Below are 20129 nucleotides of genomic sequence, written 5' to 3'. Positions count from 1 at the left end.
CTTTTGCGGAAATGACGTGCTTCGTCAAACTAAATTTCCTATCGAACCCTGGAAAACCCACACTACCATACAATGTTGAATTTTGTTCTTCTAAAAAATTGAAATTGTTAACAACGAAAATAATATCCGAAACTGTGCAATGCGCCTTTGAGTGACTTTGAGTGAGTTAACAAAAGAAAAAGAAAACAGACAGACACCTCTCTTTCGTTTTGGAGATATTATTGCCATTTTTTCACAGTTTCGAATCCGATTGCTCAACTATTTTACGTCATTTGACCTAGAAGACGAAGGGCAGTCAAGAGTTTTTATCAACAAACATATCGCGGAAGTTCGTGAATACAATTATTGAAAGAAAGAAAGATCGCGCGTTATAGACATCGCTACTGCTGCTTTCTAACGGCAAAACAGAAACATTATTTCAATAAATAATGTGGGAAATAACTATTTCGATATTTTCTCTGGCCGTTTGTCTTCTCTTGCTGTAAGTATTAAACTCAGCGTATTTCATAAATTAGTTGTTTCTTACGTAGAATTTTAAAACTTCACTTCGATCCCACGCACGTGTTTTCTTTCGCTTTATCGCAAAACAAAACGCGTGCGATGTTTACTTGAACAGCGTAGCATTATTTAATAAAATAATTGCAGTACATTCGGGTAATATGGAGTACCAGTTTTATTTTTTCGGTTATTCCAATTTGGAACGTTGTAGAAAATTAGAACCTGTATTTTTCTAAAAAAATTAGTTCTTGTCTTTGCATTGATAAGTGTATCGTATTTAAAAATAAATTTTATAACTAAGAAAAAAGGGCGTTAAAAAATCATTTTCGTGTGGTGATACGGAATAGAGTTGGGTAATATGAAATAAGGCGGGCGGGGGGTTGAAAATGAAGGAAACTAATTCAAATTAATAAAAAATTAGAATCTCATTAAGATTTAATGAGTCTATGACAATGAAAAATGAAAATTGCATCGTTTATTTTTGTAGTTAATGATGTCTAATGAAGTCTATTCACAAGGGTCACAAATAGACTTTCCCTATTCTGCCTAAAATCAGTCAAGGTGGGTCTCATACAGAACAGACACATATAATTTCCTGTCCTTCCTCTTCGCCCAGCTCAGAAAGTACGTATTATAAGGGCTAGGATTTTTATACCCTAAAATACTTATAAAAATATTCTATAAAAAGTGTGCATTTATGCCCTTAAAATCTGTGAATATGCTGTACAGAACGAAATATAGGCCTATATCCGAAAAAATTGTTCATTCCTATTTCAGGTAACATTAGTTTTAGAAAAACCATATGATAATGAGAAGTGTTGATGCAGTCTAAATTATTTTGAACCATCACTTATTGTATGAACTAGAGTTCTTCGTTTTACTAACCACTACGAGTATCAGAAAATCAATAACAAAACGTTATTTCTTTCTTTTTTTTACAATTAATGTAGACACATATAATTTATGTATAAATATATATAATAAATATACATATAATAAATGTATTAAACATACTCACAGAAATTTTTTAATGCGAAAACAGAAAAAAAACCCCTATTTTTTTCTCGTCTTCTAGACTTTGAATGACCTCCTTTATGTTTTTCGGTGTTCACGTGCTGCTGCACAGTGGATTTCCTTTCTGCAGCAATATTGAGAGAGAGAGAGAGAGAAAATTCAATTTCACACAATAACGTGCACGAATCATTCGCAAAAAATAAAACAATTATTTACAGTTACTATAGGGGTGACTTTCGAGGAGTTAGAAAATTTTTACATTCTATGATTTTTATCAGGAACTGCTCGAACTGCATCATATGCAGTGTTGGTAATCTCATGGAGCCAATTTCCCATTTGAGTATCCCCCCCCCCCAAATTCAGAATTAATGTGCTGCCATCCAGGACCGCTGCTACTAAATGTACTAAATGCTTGGTCATCCAGGGGCAAGCATGCATTTTGGCTCTCGTTTGTAACGTTAAAGGATGAAATTTGAGGCCCCCCCTCTGGCCCGAGGCACCAGTCCCACCTGCCCCCCCCCCAAGTTGTGGCCCTGCTGCCATCTATAGGTAATAATATCTAGCTGAGTGTTTCGCTTTAGTAAAGCATTGCACAAATCTTAAAAACAAAATTTTAACATGTAACTCTTTTATTTGATAAAAACTTCCATAATTTCCCACAAACGCTAAACAATTTCCCCCCCATGGGCCAATATTATCCAATTTTTCCAACGAATTACCATCACAGAGATTCAGATGATTAATTTATTTATTAAAGCCCCACACACACGTGTAGTTGAAGAGTTAGTATTTTTTGTGCTCTCAATGTCGTTGCTGATTGGATGAAAAACCAGAATTTCAGGACATAAAACCCTAGCCCTAAATGATACACTATGTGTTAACATTAACTGCGCTCGTGCATGATTTAAAAAAAAAGTTGCTAATGTTATCAGTTGGCGCGCACATGTCTGAGTTTGGCAGGAGTTTGACATTTTAATAAATGGTCGTAGATTGCCACGACCCCATGTTGCAGGACGGCAGTATGCATACATGCACTTCATATGACCTCCTATGTTTCATACAAAACCATAGTTTTTCTGAAAAAAAAAGCTATTTAAGACAAGTTCTGAACTTGATTTCAACGAATTTTTTGCAATATACATTGCTATGCTCAGTATATACATGAGCTTTACATTTCATGTAATAGGTTCATGTCTTGCGGCTTTTCTTTGATGGATACATTCCGAGCTTTCTTCTTAGATGACTCATCATCATCATGGCTACCTGATAAATCATCTTTGAAAACCGCTAATTGTTTTCCAAATAAAAGCAGAAAGTTTTTCCGTTTCTGGAATCTATTTTTGCTGTCTTTTTGAAACGAAAGCAAAAAATGTATGCGTTGAGAGCACTCACATCGACCATGTTGTGAAAAACCACCATAGGCCATCTCTTTTTGTCTTCCTCTTTGTACTATAACACCGAGTCATTTGATCCATGGTTATCAACACTAAATTTTGTTTTGTTGTTATGCAGAACTATGCGTGGCTTTTTGTCTGGTGTTGAATTTATGCAATCAACACCAATCAACCTCAGGTTGATGGTGTTGCTGGGCACTTGTCTGCTTTTACAAAAAGAATTGGAAGTTCTGACTTTTTTTTCTGATAATTTCGACGTACGTTGCCGTTGCTTGAATTTATGAGCTAGAGGATAAGCTAGTGAATAAATGATCATCGGTTATAAATATTTCTACCATTACCTATATGCTCTGTCAGGTAAAGAACTACTACTTCACTTCGATTGGTTTCCCTCCCTTGTTGTGATTTCTTTCCAGTGTTTATCTGCATGTTGCATACATAACTGGTTATGCTATCGCAGTTAACCCAGAAATTCATACCATATTTTCCTGGTTTACTGGGTATGGGCATTGCCAAAAAGAACAACGCCCTTTGAATGTAACCAACTGCTCGTCCACAGTTACATTATCACCAGGAATGAAGGCATCAGGAAGAGTTTTTATCCAGTCTTCAAATACGTCTCGTACAGGGGATAGCTTATCATCGGGTCTTCTACTGCGTCAAAGTTCAGCATCATCGAAACGTAGATTAGAGTTTATTTTTTGCAAACGATTCCTGTTCATTATATGACCAATAATTAGACGATCATTCTCTACGCTCCACATTTATGCAACATTTTCATTTTTAGATTTGAACACCCCAATTAGAATCAATACACCTATATATTTTTACAACTCTTCAGTATCAATATATTTCCATGCACTTTGACACTTCATGTTACCTTCTGTGTTGGTCCATTTTGCGTAACTTGCCAAAAGTTTTCTCGCGAAAAAATAAACAAAATACCGATTTTTCATCATCGACTTCCCTGTTCGCATACCTGGTCGGTCCACTTTTCTGTCGAACTATATTCGTTGCACATTCGCGTCTTTGAGAAGCTTTGTAGGGCAACAAACTCCACCTCTCCACTCCTTTTTTTTGAGATGAAGACGGAAGAACTTCCAGAAACCCATTTGAGACCCAAACCCGAAACCCAGAAACCCAAACACTGTTTGTTGCTATTTCATCATCGGAGCTGAAGTCTGAATCCGCATTGTCACTTTCAATCAGACTTTCAATCTGCTCAGCATCACTTTCGTCAATAGAGATATCATCATCATCAGAAGAATCATCACATTCATGGAACAAAATTTTTCGGATTTTTTCATTGGAGAAAGACTGCCACGTGCATTATCTACAAAACAACAGTTTCGTTCCAACTCCCAACAAATTTGAAAAAAAAACCCTTGCTTTGAACAAGCACCAAACAACCAAACATAGCCTTGTTCAAGTCAGTATTTGACTCGCCTCGGTAGCGCCACCTACATTTCTGTGGTTTAAGAGTTTAAAATGGGGCTTTGAAGGACGGGAAAACGATAAACTATGCCATTTGTGATGAGAAATCTAAACTTTCATTGCTTTTAACATAAAATCCTCATAAGAATCCAATGGAACGGTTATTCAAAGTTTCAAGTTTCAATAATTTAGGCTTCATTTAAAAAAAAAATTGAAAAAATCATGAACGCTCATTAAAAAAGAACGGGAAAAACAAAAAGTCACTGAAATATGGCTCTCGGTAACCCTCAGTTTACTCGAAAATTGAGATTGAATACTTGGGGTGGGTCCAATGGACCCCATCGGTGGTCTAAGGGCTAAATCATGTCACAAACCTCTTGCCAACCGAAGAGAAGCTCTTTGGGAGATTTATTCGTTTTCTCAGCGGAAGGTTTCACTGAGGCAGCTTCCGGGAAAAAAAAAATTATGTGCTTGTTTTGAAAAGCGGATTGAACGATGGGACCATTGCATATCATCTGAGGAAGTGAGATGACCACAGAAAGGATTTCAACCGCACCGAGGGGTTAACACACCAACCTCCCGGTGAGTACAGAAAAGGCTGCCATTCGGAATCGGCAATACATTTCAGGTCGCGGTCGTGTGCATAAAATGATCTTGGTGCAAAAAAAAACAACAACAAACAAATGATGATCCGAGGAAAGATATTTTGAAAAAGAATGAATTATTTTTTGCTGTACTTGGATTTTTTTTAGTTTTAACCCCAAGTTCTTATGTGCTATCTGTATAAAAAAATGGAAATGGCAACATTTGGGTGAAAACATGATGCTTGAATCGAGATGAATGTTTTGCTTTAAGTGTACTGAGCCCCTTATGATAAAAATGATCGGCGCTTCTTCTCTTTTAACATATCTTATTGATAAAGAATAAAGTTTAATAGTAAATGAGAGATGATCAAAAACTGCGTTATCTCTGAGATGATAAATTATGAGATGTTATCATTAATTTTCTCATATGGGAGCATTATATTTGCAGTTTTTGTGCATTTCGAAAATTTCATCCAGTTTTTGAAAGTTATTGAGCAGAAACTTCTTGGGCATCAACTTTGTGCATTTTTATGTAGCATGAAATACTATTATTTTTTTTTTCCAAATTACGAATATTTTCATGTATGTTAGCGTTCTATTACCCCCCTGTGTTCAGGAAACGGCTGGTAATCACGGCCAAATGCCAATTAGTACAGCTGCTGCTGGTATTAAACCTTATATGACCATCTCGTAGACGTTCCTCATTTGATCATTTCGGTACAAAGGACTTTTTTGGTACCGAAAACAAAAATTAGGTTTTGTCATATTTCATTTGTCGATGGAGGTCGCTGCACGAAAGCGATTTAGGAATAATGCACGATTACTCATCACTGCGATGGCGCCATTAATTATTCCTTGAATGGGAATCGTGATTCTAATAATTTTTGGTTTTGAATGAATTTTGACCCTGCGAGACCACAATTACTATTTCAGAACCACTGTAGTATATTTTATATCTGTGGGGATCCTAGTGATAGTTGACCTTCAAAGCTATGTGTTCAATTATAGATGGAGAAGGAAAAAGTTTCTAGTATTAGATAAGCTTGGTATTCCAGGACCAGAGCCAAATTTGATGTTCGGAAATTTGCTGGAAATCATAAGAAAGGTAAACACATGATTTTCAGATCAATTGTAGTTTATATTTCTTGACTTTTTTTTGTATGAGTAAATGTTAATTGTTTTTTGAAATGACATCTTAGGGTCCCATAAAATGTCACAAGGAATGGTTCGAGAAGTACGGCAAAGTAGTAGGGTAAGATTATTGGTTTTTTCAGCTGCCTATTATATCAAATTTCATCATTCGAGAAAATATTTAATTGCTAAATTTAATGAATACATTTATGAAATAATGCTGAGATTTAAAAAAAAACAGGTTAAAATCATTTTGTATTAGTAAATTTTCATTGTAATTCTCGTAGGGAATGATCAAATCAAAATTAATTGTCTTCGTTATCATCATGCTTTTCTTTTCTTCTCTTCATTCAAAGGTACTACGTGTTTACTGTTCCCGTGGTTCTTGTTTCTGACGTTGAAATCATCAGGAAAATTCAAATCAGCGATTTCCAAAAATTCGTTAACAGACCAGTAAGTATAAATGCGCGCACGCCCATTTATATATATATATAGTAGTATAAAAATATTATATTATACAAAAGAAATGAAGAGGTAGTGGAAAAGTATCTTGTGAATGATAAAAGCGCTAGTGCTGCTCACTTGTTCTTTCAAAAATATACATATACAAAAGAATTATTTTACAGTATATAGCTTTTCTAATATTGCATTTTTAACATTTTTTTCATTGTCTTTTTTCGTCCAACATGAAGGCAGGATTCGGGGAGCAAGGGTTGGCATTTTTAATGCAATTAGGCATAGCCACACTTCAGAAACGTCTACACTTTTCGAACCATGCATGGGGTTCCCCCGATTAAGACCTACTGTATAGGTTCTATTTCACTCTCATAAAATTCCAGCTTGCATTCGTAATTTTCTTTCAAATAATTTCAAATAATTTCCTTTTTATTATATATTTTTGAATGAACAAGTGAGCAGCTCTAGCGCTTTTTTCATTCGAAAAGCTATTGTTGCTATTTCTTCATTCTATATTTTCATATCTCTCGATTTTTGTTCCTACTATACATTATGAGTTCATTGTTCAAGCAGTTCAGAGAGCGCTAGCAAGTATTCATATATAAAATAAAAACAGGGGGGTCATGTTTGAAAAATCTACTTCACGGGTCGTGACACCCCTTAAGGGTGATTAAATAATAGCATGAACCATTAATAACCGATGATTTTACGTTGTACTATTAATCCATTTACAAATTTTATTTGATTTCAAATATATGACATAATAACTGTCTCTTCTTCCTATATTTCATGATTCTTATTTTTACAGTTTTCGATGAATCCTCCAAAAGGTCAGAAAGGTGGCGATTTCTATTTGCAGGTGATAAATTTCAGAGATAAGAAATGGAAAGCCATAAGAAGTATTTTAACGCCAACTTTCACGACGAGTAAAATGCGAGGGGTGAGTAAAGAGTAATAAACTGTTAAAATCACACATACATATCTCCTTATAATTTACTTGTGTGACTGTCTTAATATGGCCATAAGTATATCTATTTCATTTTCATCAGGTAGCATGTGTCTTTTTAGATGGCACCAATGATGAACGATGCCATCGACATGCTTCTGGATAACATAGGCGAGAAAGCACAGAAGAAAGAATCGTTCGACATCTACAAATTCTACCAGGGCTTGACTATGGATGTGATCGGCAGAACGGCGTTCGGAATAAAAGCCAACAGCCAGAAGGATAAAAACGATTGTTTCCTCAAATCGGCAAGAATCTTAATTTCGGGTGGCATCTCTAGTTACCCGTATATAATTTCAGGTAAGCGGTATATAAAAGACCCAGACAACATCAAAAATGTCAATAATAGTTTTTAAACCGACACCCATTCGATTATTTCTCTCAATTTCTGCAATGGGATTTTCCATTTTAGCGAGTTTTCCGAAACTCTTGTCCAAGAGAATTGCCAAGATTCCATTGTTATTGTTCAACGGTGGCAAAGATCCTAACTTGGAATTATTCAATAATATTAGGGAAGTTATCCGAGCAAGGAAACAAGAAACAGGGGTGAGTGAAATCGTTGGCTAAGAAATAATCAAAATCCTTTTCTTATATTTCCGAAAAAAGAGAAAAATTCACGATATATTACAATCTATTTGGATTTTTTTCGCAGGTTAAAAGACAAGATCTTCTACAACTGATGATGGATGCTAAAATGTCAGAATCTGAATTGTCGAACATAAAAAGTTCAGATCTCACGGCTGGTGGTGAAAGTTCGGCAGGGATCGATCAAAATGCGGAAGGTAAACTTTTGTTTTCACAAACTATATAGAGGACTACCACTCAACCACAAATCCACCTCGTGCACATTCGTCTGCGGAATTCCCAAGGAATCAGTACAACCCGTGTGGGAGTGTATGTGTTGTGAGTGTGGCCCTTAACGTATTTATGTCGTCAGAGTTGTGACAACATGTTGGACACGTCGAAATGAAGACGTACAATCGCGAATGTCTCAGGCTCCGCGAATAACATATGATATGAAACCTCTAACTGGCAGAAGGACCGGTAAAGTGCTCAACGACGAAAATGCAATCGTAGATGGACAATTTTTACAAATTATTATAATGAAAAATTAGCGATTCAATTTGGTTATCATACTAAGATTCTGTAAGATTCCCTAGCGACGGTACATGAAAATTAACTTAATTTTATTGTGCTTAATCTCTATTATTGAGCAGATCTTAAAAATCCAGATTGACAATTCCTCTTTTATGTTTGATACTTTTATTTTTTTTGTTGCCATATTTTTTTTCTCCCGTTATCTAATAAAATTTCCGGATCTCTCTCTCTCTCGCTGAGATGTGAAACGGGGGTGCGTCAATATTCAATGTCAGAATTGTACACATTTCGTGTTCCTTTTCTGGTGCTGCCATCTTTTTTCCATATTTTGAAGGCAAGATAAATAACATGAACATTCAAGCATGTACTAAGTATCATGTTGTACATCTGCTTGCTCTTTGCAGAGAGACTTTATCAAATGGATAACCGGAAGTTCATAAGTACAAGATTGGATATAAAGCTGAGATAAAGATGAAATTCAATAATAAAATTCACATTCCTCCGTTGGGGAATCGAACCGCCAACCTCCCGCAGTTAAGGCGAACGCTCTACTATTATGCTACAGAGGACGGAAATTTTCTTCCCTTAGAGCATATATATTAGAGCTAAAAATGACAGCGTATGGGCAGTCCCCTAGTTCAACTTATGACGACAATAGCCCCCAGATGATGGCGTGTAGAGAGAGAGAAAGAGAAAAGGTTTCTCTCTCCACTGTTCATACGGAATACGAAAAACTGGATACCAAGCGGAGGTTCGGAAAGAAAATTCGCATGCCTCCACGGGGAATCGAACCACCAACCTCTCGTAGCATAAAGGTGCAGCACTCGTCCTGACTACCATAGATTGTAGTTCGATTCCCCATGGAGGCATGGGAATTTTCTTTCCGAATTTCACCTTCATCTACGTACTTTGTACAGTTTTCGTACTTTGAATCAATCTTAGTCTTTCGTACTTCAACAGCGAAGAGAGAGATCTCGTTTCTCTCTCTCTTTAAATTGTTTTTGTTTATATTTGAAATGTACATACCATAATATGAGCTCAAAGTCGTTCAGTGAAATATTTAAGTTATCATAAATGATTTTGTTTCCATATATTTTTGTTTCTCCTATAGACAAATCTTCAGGATCCGGAAAAATTCTGCGACACATGGAGGACGAAGAAATCGTAGATAACGCGGCTTTGTTTTTGGTTGCTGGGTGTGTTGACTAAATTTTCATTCTTTAATTAGTACTAACTAGAATATTTCATTCTTCTCTGAGATGTAAATAATGTTGATAACTAAAATGATATTGTTTCATCGGTTTTGATGATGGATGATAATAGAACCGCCATTTTACTCGCATTTGTCTTTTTTTCATTGATAGCTACGAGACAACGAGCACAACTTTAGCTTTTACTACTCACATTTTGATTCATTACCCGGATGTTCAAGAGAAACTTCGAGAAGAAATAAATGATCTCGTGAAGCAAGAGGTTGATTGCAGACGTTTTGAATAAATTTCAGCGGACGGATTTTTGAAACGCTTGAAAATATTTCTACAGTTATATGAATTCATACACAATTCCGTTTACGGGTATTAATGAACATGAGTGAATGAAATTTTCGTTATGAATTCTAGGGAAAACTGGATTATGTTTCTGTAAACCAGCTGCAGTACATGGATCAAGTATTAAATGAAGCAATGAGATTATATCCTGCAGTATATTTGTAAGTAATACGTTTTGTTCTTGTGGCATTTAAAACGACAAATATTTATCGATTCTGATCTATCGCTTTTTCGAGATGAACGTAATCACATACAGTGTTGCCCACTGGCTACTGTGATAATTTTAACACTAGAAGGGCCTTACACAACTAAAAGGGCCACTTTCAGTCATTTTAACTGCTGCTTCTTTTTAGTGCAACACATTCAATCACACAAAATTTTTACAATAAAAAACAAGTATCATCCCATATAGTCAATTTGTTAATTTTTAAGGAATTTGCGTTTCCTTAAGCATACAGGGTGTCTATAAATGTGAAAATTTAGAAGGCAACTGTAGACAAGATTTACTATGAAAAAAAAAGATAGATAAACATTCATAACAATATATTTTCCTCGGTCCATTTTTCCTAAACGTTCCTCTGGAGAATTTCTACCGAACTGGTGCAAGGAAGAACGTGCGCTCAGGACTGTGTTATCCGAAAATATAATTATGAGGAGTAATTCTAACCCTCTCTAAAGTTTTAAGGGGAAACTTTTGTAACACAAGGATTACCTTTTTTTTTTTCAGTGAGAAATACAACTTAATAAAAAAAAAATTACCTAAAATTTTAAGGATTATTTTCACGCTTCAATGAAATTTGGAGTGGTAAATTGAATTTTGATGCCTGAATCGTGAATCTAGATGCGTATTGAAGATGCGCGAATCTAGATGCGCGGGTAGAAAAGTATTTGTGTTGTCAGAGTTAACAGTTGCTCTCATATCAGCTCTCATCGGGCGCCCATATTTTCAACTGCAAATGACAGATGCCTGAATTTTTAGTCCTGTGGAAGTACCGTGTTGAAGGTCCTCCCGCTTTCTGCAGATTATTTTGTTTTATAATGAGAGACCGGCTGCTCGATATTAGAAAACCGCGGAAAACCAACTTCAGCCGACCACCACTGTGCTGCCAATGAAAATTGAACCTGGATCTTCATGATGTGACTCTATAGCGCTAAGCCTACATGACTACACAGCATCTCAATAGGAGCTAAAAATTAACATTTAAACAAACGGAGCATATTAAAAACATTGTAATATTACTATTTTTTCTCAGAAGTTCCAATTTTAAGGGATTTTAATCGATTTTATGAAAATAAAACAATTATACATTTCTTCATAACTCAATTGAAAAATTACCAAGGAGTGTTGATAAAATGCTGCCAAACAAAATGAAGCAAATATATTGATATGCTCTTTCAAGTGGCATGAAGTAATGGCGATACAATATATTTTCCTCGGCCCATTTATCCTATTACTGTTTATTTTCCCGGAAATTACCATAATTTGTAAAATCATTACTGGTACTCATTAATGCCATGCAGAAAATCTTCAGATACCTGTGGAACAGAGGAGTACACAAATAATTTAATCTTCGATTATAGTATTCATTTTAATTCTTAAATGAGAGTTATGTGCGACTTATAGGAATCTACAGCGTGTAAAAAACGTTGCCATATAAAATTTTTTCTTTCTCTCGGAAATGTTTCTTACTCTGCGGCTGATTTACCCGAAACTACCGTAATTTGTAATTATTATTCTAGTGTTAGTAAAAAAGAAATATTTCTTTTTAGGTTTGTCGCTCGTGAAGCAGGCGAAGATGTAGATTTCGGAGCATTCAGAATCAAGAAGGGAATGGCTGTTCAAGTTTCAACATACAGCATTCAACACGATCCCGATTACTGGGAAAATCCAGAGGCTTTTGATCCAGAAAGGTTATTAGAATTCCTTTTCGACAAATTTTCTTTCCCCAGCGATCGAAAGTAAATTTATGCATTCGTAACAACTTTCAACAGTGAATTCATAAAAAAATTCAGGATTGACAGAGAGGATTGTAGAATCCATTTTATTTAAAAAGATACATTTTATAATGTTTTATTTCTGATATTTTTGTTGTGATACATAAACCCAACTTCAGTCTACAAAGAGTCCTGTAAGTCTTAATCATCTGATCATTTTTGTCGCAACACGGTCATTTCCTGCCCACGAGGCCGGGACCTACAATTCATTGCCGATTCCGAACGGCAGCCATTTTTATATTCATCGAGAGTTGGGTGCGATCACTTCTTGATGTAGGACTCCCTATGATAGCAATCTTTTTCTCTGGTCATGTCACCGTTTACGATGTACAGGAAAGTTTCTGAAAAGGACAAACCGGGTATCGAACTCGCGACACCTCTATACATCCTTTGGTACAGTATCTTATCGAACTGGGCTATCGCGCTCTGTAAGTCCTATAATTCAGCCTTTATCTCATCAACAGTTGGTCGTAGAGGTATAGTTCCAATTTCAAAAAAAATGTCCAAATGTGTTCAGAAATCACTCTGTACTAATTTAGAGATTATAAAATAAAATCCTAAACTTTTATACGTCCCCGTCCTCTAACTTCCATCTAGAAAGTGGTTGCCCCGTGTCACTCCTAAGCCCAACAAAAAAAAATCCATGTTTTTAAGTAATTTTTTTTAAATCTCACCAATCGCTGAGATATTAAAATTCAAAAATATGAGGAATGGTGGGAAAGAATATCATAAATGAGGGAAAGAAGCGTTAACCATCAGTTTCTCCTGGTCTTACCGAATATTTCTTCAATTTTTGAAGTCAAATATCTCGACGAATATTGCACTTGAAAACATGGATATTTTTTTGTCGGCATCAGGAGGGGTAGGGCAACACCTTTCTAAAAAGAAGCTAAAACCAGAGGTACAAAGAGGACTAAAAATTCAGTTTGTTTAATCTATGGCACTGTATTTTCTCGAAACTGGCACAGAGTGATTCTGGAACACAGTTTAAGCAATTATTTTTAAATTAGAACCATACCTTTACGCACCGGTGAGTATACGGGAGGGGCGCGGTGCCACCCCCCCCCCTCCCACGTCAAAGGTATAGTTGACTAATCTAATGTATATATATGAATTGGCATCATCATCATCATGCCTCCAGCAATAATGACCGTGCCCCCCCTAGACTTCCAAGTCTATCTCCGCGTATGCCTCTACGACGAACGGTTGGTTAGTAATGGCCGAATTAAGACATACTGGACACTGCATAATATAACAAAGAATATCACTAGTCCCCTATCCATTTATACATATTTATACATACATTTTTGAGAGTCATTGAAATTATTTTATAATGGTTGATATAAATGAATATATATTTGATTATTCTTTATCTCTTATTTATTGACCCCAGCTATTGTTCTCCTCCCTATCACAGTCTTCATTATTTCAAATATAAAGCAGAAGGCCGTTATAACGACAACTCACAATCACGGGAAAAATTGTCGTTCTTTGTAACCATTAGCTTTTTGACAATCACCCGCAAATCACTCTTTGCATGGAGATTGTCATTTTTTCCAAAACAACACATTTTCGAATTTTTCACTTTTTACGTCTAACTGTGTTCAGATTTTTATTCTACCTGTACTAGAGAGAGAGAAATATTTTTGAAATATTTTGATATTAACTGCTGGCAGGCATTATATATGATAATGTTTTGCACCAAACTGCTTTTTCCTGAAAACTAAGTTTTTTGTTAGCTAAGGAACATTTTTCGACTATCACTCATTCAACTGTCTTGAAACTTAGTGTGTCTTTCAACATTATAGTGTTGCATGCTTTAACACGAGGTTTTTTGTAAAAAAATTATTTAAAAAATTTTACAGCACAAAATATGGGTAAATTTTGATGATTTTTTGAAAAAATTGCATTTTGTTCGAGTTAAATTTCTAGAAACCAACAATTAAAATCCCAAAATCTCGTGTTATATTGCTTAAAAAATATCCATAGTAAGAAAATTGAGTGCCTAAAGTTGAAAGAAAATTATTTAATGTCCCTTACAGAAGATTTTTTCCATAGAAAAGCATTGCAAGCCAAGATCGAGCACTAACCCCCTTAAGCCGTAGTTGTTATTACGGAACTGTAACTGCTTCGCTGTAAAAAATAAATATTTCTCGTTCCTCTCTTTCTTTTATACAATTTTTTTTCTCACTATTGCAAAATTTCTAGGATACCGTAAATGTGAATTTGTGTAATTTTCATTTTAATTGTGTACTTAAATAAGATAATTCATTCGTCTCTATTTTGTAGATTCTCGCCCGAAAATAAGCCAAACTTGAATATGCTGGCGTTTCAGGCATTTGGTGGTGGTCCCCGGAATTGCATAGGAATGCGCTTTGCGTATATGGAAATGAAGCTAGCGCTGGCCAGGATACTTCAGAAGTACAGACTAGTTAAATCGGAGGACTCTGATGAGGTATGCATACTTAGATTGCTGATGATCTGAAAATTAATTGGTTCCTTGTCTATTGGTTATATTCTATGTGGATCAACCTTGACTGATTTTCATTCAGTTATTTGTAATGTAAGATCTTATGTTTGTTTATTAATTTTTTTCCTTATTTAATTAGCACAAGTATTGATATTCGGTTATTTATACAAAAACTGATGATTATTTTTCCGCTATTTTCAGATCGTACCGAAATTGAGAGAACAACCGACGATTTTAGCCCCAGCGAACGGTGTTCATTTGAAGGCAGTACCTCTATGATTTCAAATCAGTCTCTATAATGTTTCACAGAAACGGTTTTTGGCATTTAAGACGGAATATATTAGTTCTCTACATATATGTGCGTGTGTGAACCAGCATATAATATCCGATTATGCGGGGTATTCGATAATACAAAGAACAATTCAATTGCCATTTCATTTACTAGTATCGTTTGTGAAATGTCTCATACAGTTTGTAATGTCTTAAACATCAAATTTTTCCCTTGGCGTATCTGTGTAACCATCATTTTGAAGCAGAAGGATTTTCACTGCTTTCAAAATTTCCTTTTTGGGGATTTCCCTTGTTTTTGCCTAATCATGGCACCGGCGATTAATGCATTTTCGACACTTTCAGCATAAAACTACTGCAATACACATTACTCAACACCGTCAAAATTATAATTTCCTCTTCTGATCAAGCTTCCGTTCTTTCACCAGATTTCTTCAATTTCATCAGAATTTTTCTTAATGCTTGCACCTGAGTTGAAAAATTCAACATTTTTTGACAATTTCAAATTGTGTTTTATTTTATTGCTTCAAAAGCTACATTGGCTTTACAAAAATGAAATGAAAAATTTCAGTACTGAAAACAGTTTCGACTCTCCCCAAGTCTATTTTTTTTAATGAGTATTAAATGGCAACATATTTGGCATAATTTCCAAATGCAAACAAATAAAAATGTTATGTATATAATGATTAAAATCTGTTTACAGTTGTCGTGTGAATCGTAATATTCAATTCAGCGGGAAAATAGTAACTTATTCAATTTTAAATAAAATTAACACTGAATGTGTATGAAAAATAATAATAACCAAGTTGAATATGGATACAGTAGGTAACATATTTATAAGGAAATTATTACCTCACTTTTCAACTGAATACCGATTCATTGGTGCCTAAAAAAAAGCATTTAAGAGATAATTTGCATTGATGGAAGTTCGAAGCTAAATTTATGTTCTCAGTATTGTTTTTAAATGTTGCATATAATATAGTTCTGTTATGAAACATACGTATGAATTACAACACAGAGAAGGCATCCATATTTTTGTTCTCATTCAAGAAATTTCTGAAATTTTTATGACGTGGATTAGCTTTATCAAATTTGTGTCCGGCTGTATGATAATAAGTGTAAACGCTAAAAAAATTGAAATCTGAAAAATAAATTTTATTTTTTGTTCTATTAACTAGAATCAATTGTAAATCTATTTCGAAAAATCACACAGAAAAAATTTCAACGGTGTGTATAAAAACAAAGTCAGTGTAATTCTAAAAAAACATACTGCATTCATACAGTTAATAGGAATAGTGGCATAAACAACAACAAAGAAAAAAATATATTATAACCCAATACATTCATAATATTGATATTCAAGGAAGTAGGAATAATTTGACATCAATCAGCATTTACAACACAAGTGGGGGACAACTTTCCTGTTCATGAAGTACATCAACACGATACCAGATAATTCAGCTTCCAAGGTCAACTGACGTTATTAATCTATCAGTGACTTCCATTCCAAGAATTAAAAGTAATTGGTTGAAAATGCGTCCATCTCTTGTGCAAGGTTGTAAGGGTACCTTTCCAGTACTATCATCAGATTTTTAGCCATTTCTGACTTCTTTCATTTGCCATCAAAATTTCGTCAGCTCTGCCTCCTAACGCAGATTGGGATCAGAGACGTATGTTTCGGTATGATCTCCCCATGCCGCTCCAGGTGTTAAAAAATTATTTTCGATGCAAAAACATTTAAAAAAAAAAATATCCGAAAAAGTGTATTTTTGTGTATAATATAAATGAATTTCTGTTAATTTTCTTCAAGAAATTCATTGTGACCCACCTCCTAAGCCTTTTGTTCTCTCGGCAAAGGTTGGTCCTGCGTACGCCTCTGATTGGATTGCCATTCGAGAATACAAATAGCGAATCTGACAATCACCGTTTGATAATGCTGGAAGTGAACTTCACTATATATGCACGGGGATTATTTTTCACATGATCATACACCCGCTATATTTTTAGCTTGTGTTTAAAGTTTATTAACTGCTGGTTTAGGTTAAGCAGTAATTAATGGAGCGGTGTAGAGATAGATTGTCGTTACTAATTATGGTGCAATGTACCGAGCACATAGAGCTCCCGTCTTCTTCATCTTCAATGTTTCCCCTAAGATGTCAATTCCTCAATGGCAAGATGAGTAAATCCATTTGAAGTAATCCCATTCCATTTAGCTATCGATGCGATGAATGGAACTATTGAGGAATTGTCTGATATTGGCTAGGCCAATAATTACCTATTTTTTCCGAGTGCCACGTCGGCCCCACAACACGCGTGATCAAAATATTTTAGGGGTGTGTTGCATCATCGAAAAATTGTATTATTAACACAGGTGGCAGGGCGAAACTAGACAATTCGCCCCAGTCACTGTGCACACACTCGGTGAACCACGTCGTCGCCCCCCCCCCCGTTCAATTAGCACTTATCCGCTTATGTACGGAACTCCAGCAAACCTCTGAATGACAACGCATGTGACACGCTGAGTGGAATAGTTTAGCAGACCTCCCCCACTATAAGTGAGACAAGATGTGGGGGGAGGGGTGGTCTGTAGAGGACTAATCAATGTGTGAGGAGGGGGGGTGGTTGTTTCAGGTGCCCACAAACTAGGAAAAGGTTTTTTTCTCGTTTTTGGCATTCCTGTCTTGATCCTTTTCTTCTTTAATTTATATTTTTCTTTGATTCAAAATTGGAATCCATTCACCCAGGTTCGAATAAATATTGCAGGATCAATATAAGGGGTTAAGTAATCCATAAGATGAAAGAAAACAACACAACACCTTCATGAGCAAGTAAATCAGAGTCAAATTTTAAGGAAAAGAAGATATTTAATTTTTAACAATAGAAAATAATGGTGTAGGTAGCTACCTTTTAACAATTAAAAAGGTTATACAAATAAATGTAAGCATCTACCAAATGAAGGTTAGATTTTCCGAGACAAAAAAAAACATCGCTTTACAATGATTTAAATAAAAACATATTATCGTTCTGTCTATTTATGCAGACTACAGTTGAAGCTCGAAGAGGTGAACATGGAGGTTTGTCCATAATGAAGACGGAATTTATTTTCCCACATATTCTGCAGGTCACTGGCGGCTAAGAATCCTTCCTGCTGTTAGGAACACCTTTCAGGAGCAGGTTCGTAGGAGCACTCCTGTTGTTAAGAGCACCTCTCAGGAACAGGTTGGTAGGGGCACTCACCGACTGGCTACTATCGCTAGCTGGCTACTATCGGCCTTTTGGAAGGCGAAGCCGTTCTCTTTTCCTCTATCATAGTAATTGCTGGAATGACCATTGATCCAGACCCTCCATCCATATGATTTCTGCTCTTTCGTACAATCGTTAATTAGTACATAGCGGTAGACGCACGCGATTCACTCGAGAACACAGGAGTCGTGAATACTCGAGGCACATAGTAAATTCAAATCACCAGCGAGCGAACATATATAACTCGCGCAAGCTTCAATTACAAGCGAGAGCAAAAAAACTCTCCTCCGACTGGAGCGTAGCAATTATCTCCAAAGACTGCGAGCGAATTTTCCCAGAGGGTATGCTAAAAAGGCCCCTTGGCGATCCAAAACTATATGAAAATGTACTGAGTACAGGTCCTGAAGGGAACTATTCGGCGTTTTAATTTACAGTTGGCGGAGAAGGGAGAGAGAGGGGGAATTGAGGTACAACAGAAAAAAGGGGAAAACTTAAGGGGACCGTTAAGACCTTCGGAGAAATTCTTCTCGCCAAGGACCCTTAATCACACCCCCTGAAAAACAAACATTACCTTATATGGCTCGATGACCATCTCTTTCACTCTGTTACAACCCTTTGTAATTCGACCCGTGTTTCTCATCTGGGGCCCCAAGGCAGCAGTACCGTGTACAACTGTATCTTAAGGCCTAAACTTTCTATAGAATAGATTTTGCTTTCCATTATTATTATTATTATTATATGTGCCATAATATATACAATTAAATATAGGTATAATCAAATGATTAATTATGCAAGATTCCACTGTACAAATAAAACATGAGGCAAAAATCTATTCAATATAATATTTTCTTTTCTCTACAATTAAAACTATTTTAAGATTGAGTTAATGTAATGTTATGATGAATTTTGACAATTCAACATAACATTCCCAGTAAAGATGGAACTAAGAATACTTCATATTTTTATAAAGAGTGGTTGATGACGTAAGCATCATTCTGATTCCCCCCCCCCCCACTATTGTCATCAAAAGTCAGCAAACTCGAAACCTCCTCCATCGATGCTGACATAATATTTTAATGACCCCTAAGAAATTATTTTAAGTTTCAAAAATTCACCGATTTTAAAAAGAAACAGATGGATCAATGGTTAAAAACTTATTAAAATTACAGTATTTGAAACGAAGAATCATGTTAAACTCGATTATATAACATTTAGGATTCCGCGCAATTTTGTCGTTATAACCGAGGTTTCGTTACAATCAAAAGTAGCACTTCAAGACCTTTCAAGTATGAAAAATATTATGAGATACAATCAAATATTGTGTGTGTGAATGAAGTTGTTGTTTTGTTATGATTATTGATTCCACTCTTCGAACGCGAAGGTTTTATTTTAAACATTTGCAAAACTAAAACTTCCGATTTCAATGCATGTGAGAGCTTTTTAGGGGGAAGGATGGGGAGAAGCGCGGAACATATATACGCGAGAGATAAATATCAGACAATGGAAAAAACATTAAGCACGGGCTCTGTTCTTCACGCGAATGCTACAAATTGATGAGAAGAAAAGGAAAGCGATAAAATTCTGATAAAATTGTATCTCAAAATTATCACATATCAATAAAAACAAGTTTCACCTTCTTTATCATGACGCGTAAATCAAACGCTTTCAATTAAAGCTATTTATCATTTGTTCTTCGTAGATTGAACTTAACAGTTCCGGAACATAACAGCGCAGTTAAAGCTGCTTTACTGTGTTTAGTATCATGCTCCATAAATTCGTTACAATGTCATTCTCACATGACAATATACGTACATAATACAGTGGTTCTCAAACTATGCCCCGCCAAATATTTCTCGGTACTCCGTGAAGTCAGAAACCTTCCAGACGTGAAGGTACAACGGAAACACAGACATCATGACCACAGAAAAAGATTGCAACTGCAAGGGATCCCCACACCGAAGGGCAAGTGCA

General features: G+C 35.6%; 1 protein-coding gene across 1 annotated transcript in view; it reads left to right on the top strand.

Annotated features, from left to right (window-relative positions):
* The first annotated feature begins 337 nt into the window (after positions 1 to 337).
* Positions 338 to 20129, top strand: part of LOC149078882 (uncharacterized) — a 40225-nt gene continuing 20433 nt past the window's right edge. Inside the window, exons 1-15 of the mRNA XM_089240461.1 lie at positions 338 to 481; positions 5933 to 6029; positions 6124 to 6176; positions 6412 to 6508; positions 7320 to 7451; positions 7580 to 7817; positions 7930 to 8063; positions 8170 to 8299; positions 9727 to 9811; positions 9980 to 10088; positions 10235 to 10323; positions 11933 to 12073; positions 14447 to 14612; positions 17956 to 17989; positions 18037 to 18134. Coding sequence (XP_089096587.1) covers positions 429 to 481; positions 5933 to 6029; positions 6124 to 6176; positions 6412 to 6508; positions 7320 to 7451; positions 7580 to 7817; positions 7930 to 8063; positions 8170 to 8299; positions 9727 to 9811; positions 9980 to 10088; positions 10235 to 10323; positions 11933 to 12073; positions 14447 to 14612; positions 17956 to 17989; positions 18037 to 18134 — 1656 coding nt within the window. The 5' untranslated portion in view covers positions 338 to 428. The remainder of the gene's footprint in view (positions 482 to 5932; positions 6030 to 6123; positions 6177 to 6411; positions 6509 to 7319; positions 7452 to 7579; positions 7818 to 7929; positions 8064 to 8169; positions 8300 to 9726; positions 9812 to 9979; positions 10089 to 10234; positions 10324 to 11932; positions 12074 to 14446; positions 14613 to 17955; positions 17990 to 18036; positions 18135 to 20129) is intronic.

This window comes from Pholcus phalangioides, unplaced genomic scaffold, assembly GCF_987345545.1.
Source record: "Pholcus phalangioides strain wild (caught in Gottingen) unplaced genomic scaffold, Ppha-v1.0 ptg000013l_1, whole genome shotgun sequence".
NCBI lineage: Eukaryota > Metazoa > Arthropoda > Arachnida > Araneae > Pholcidae > Pholcus > Pholcus phalangioides.
This window is presented reverse-complemented; position numbering and strand designations above follow the sequence as displayed.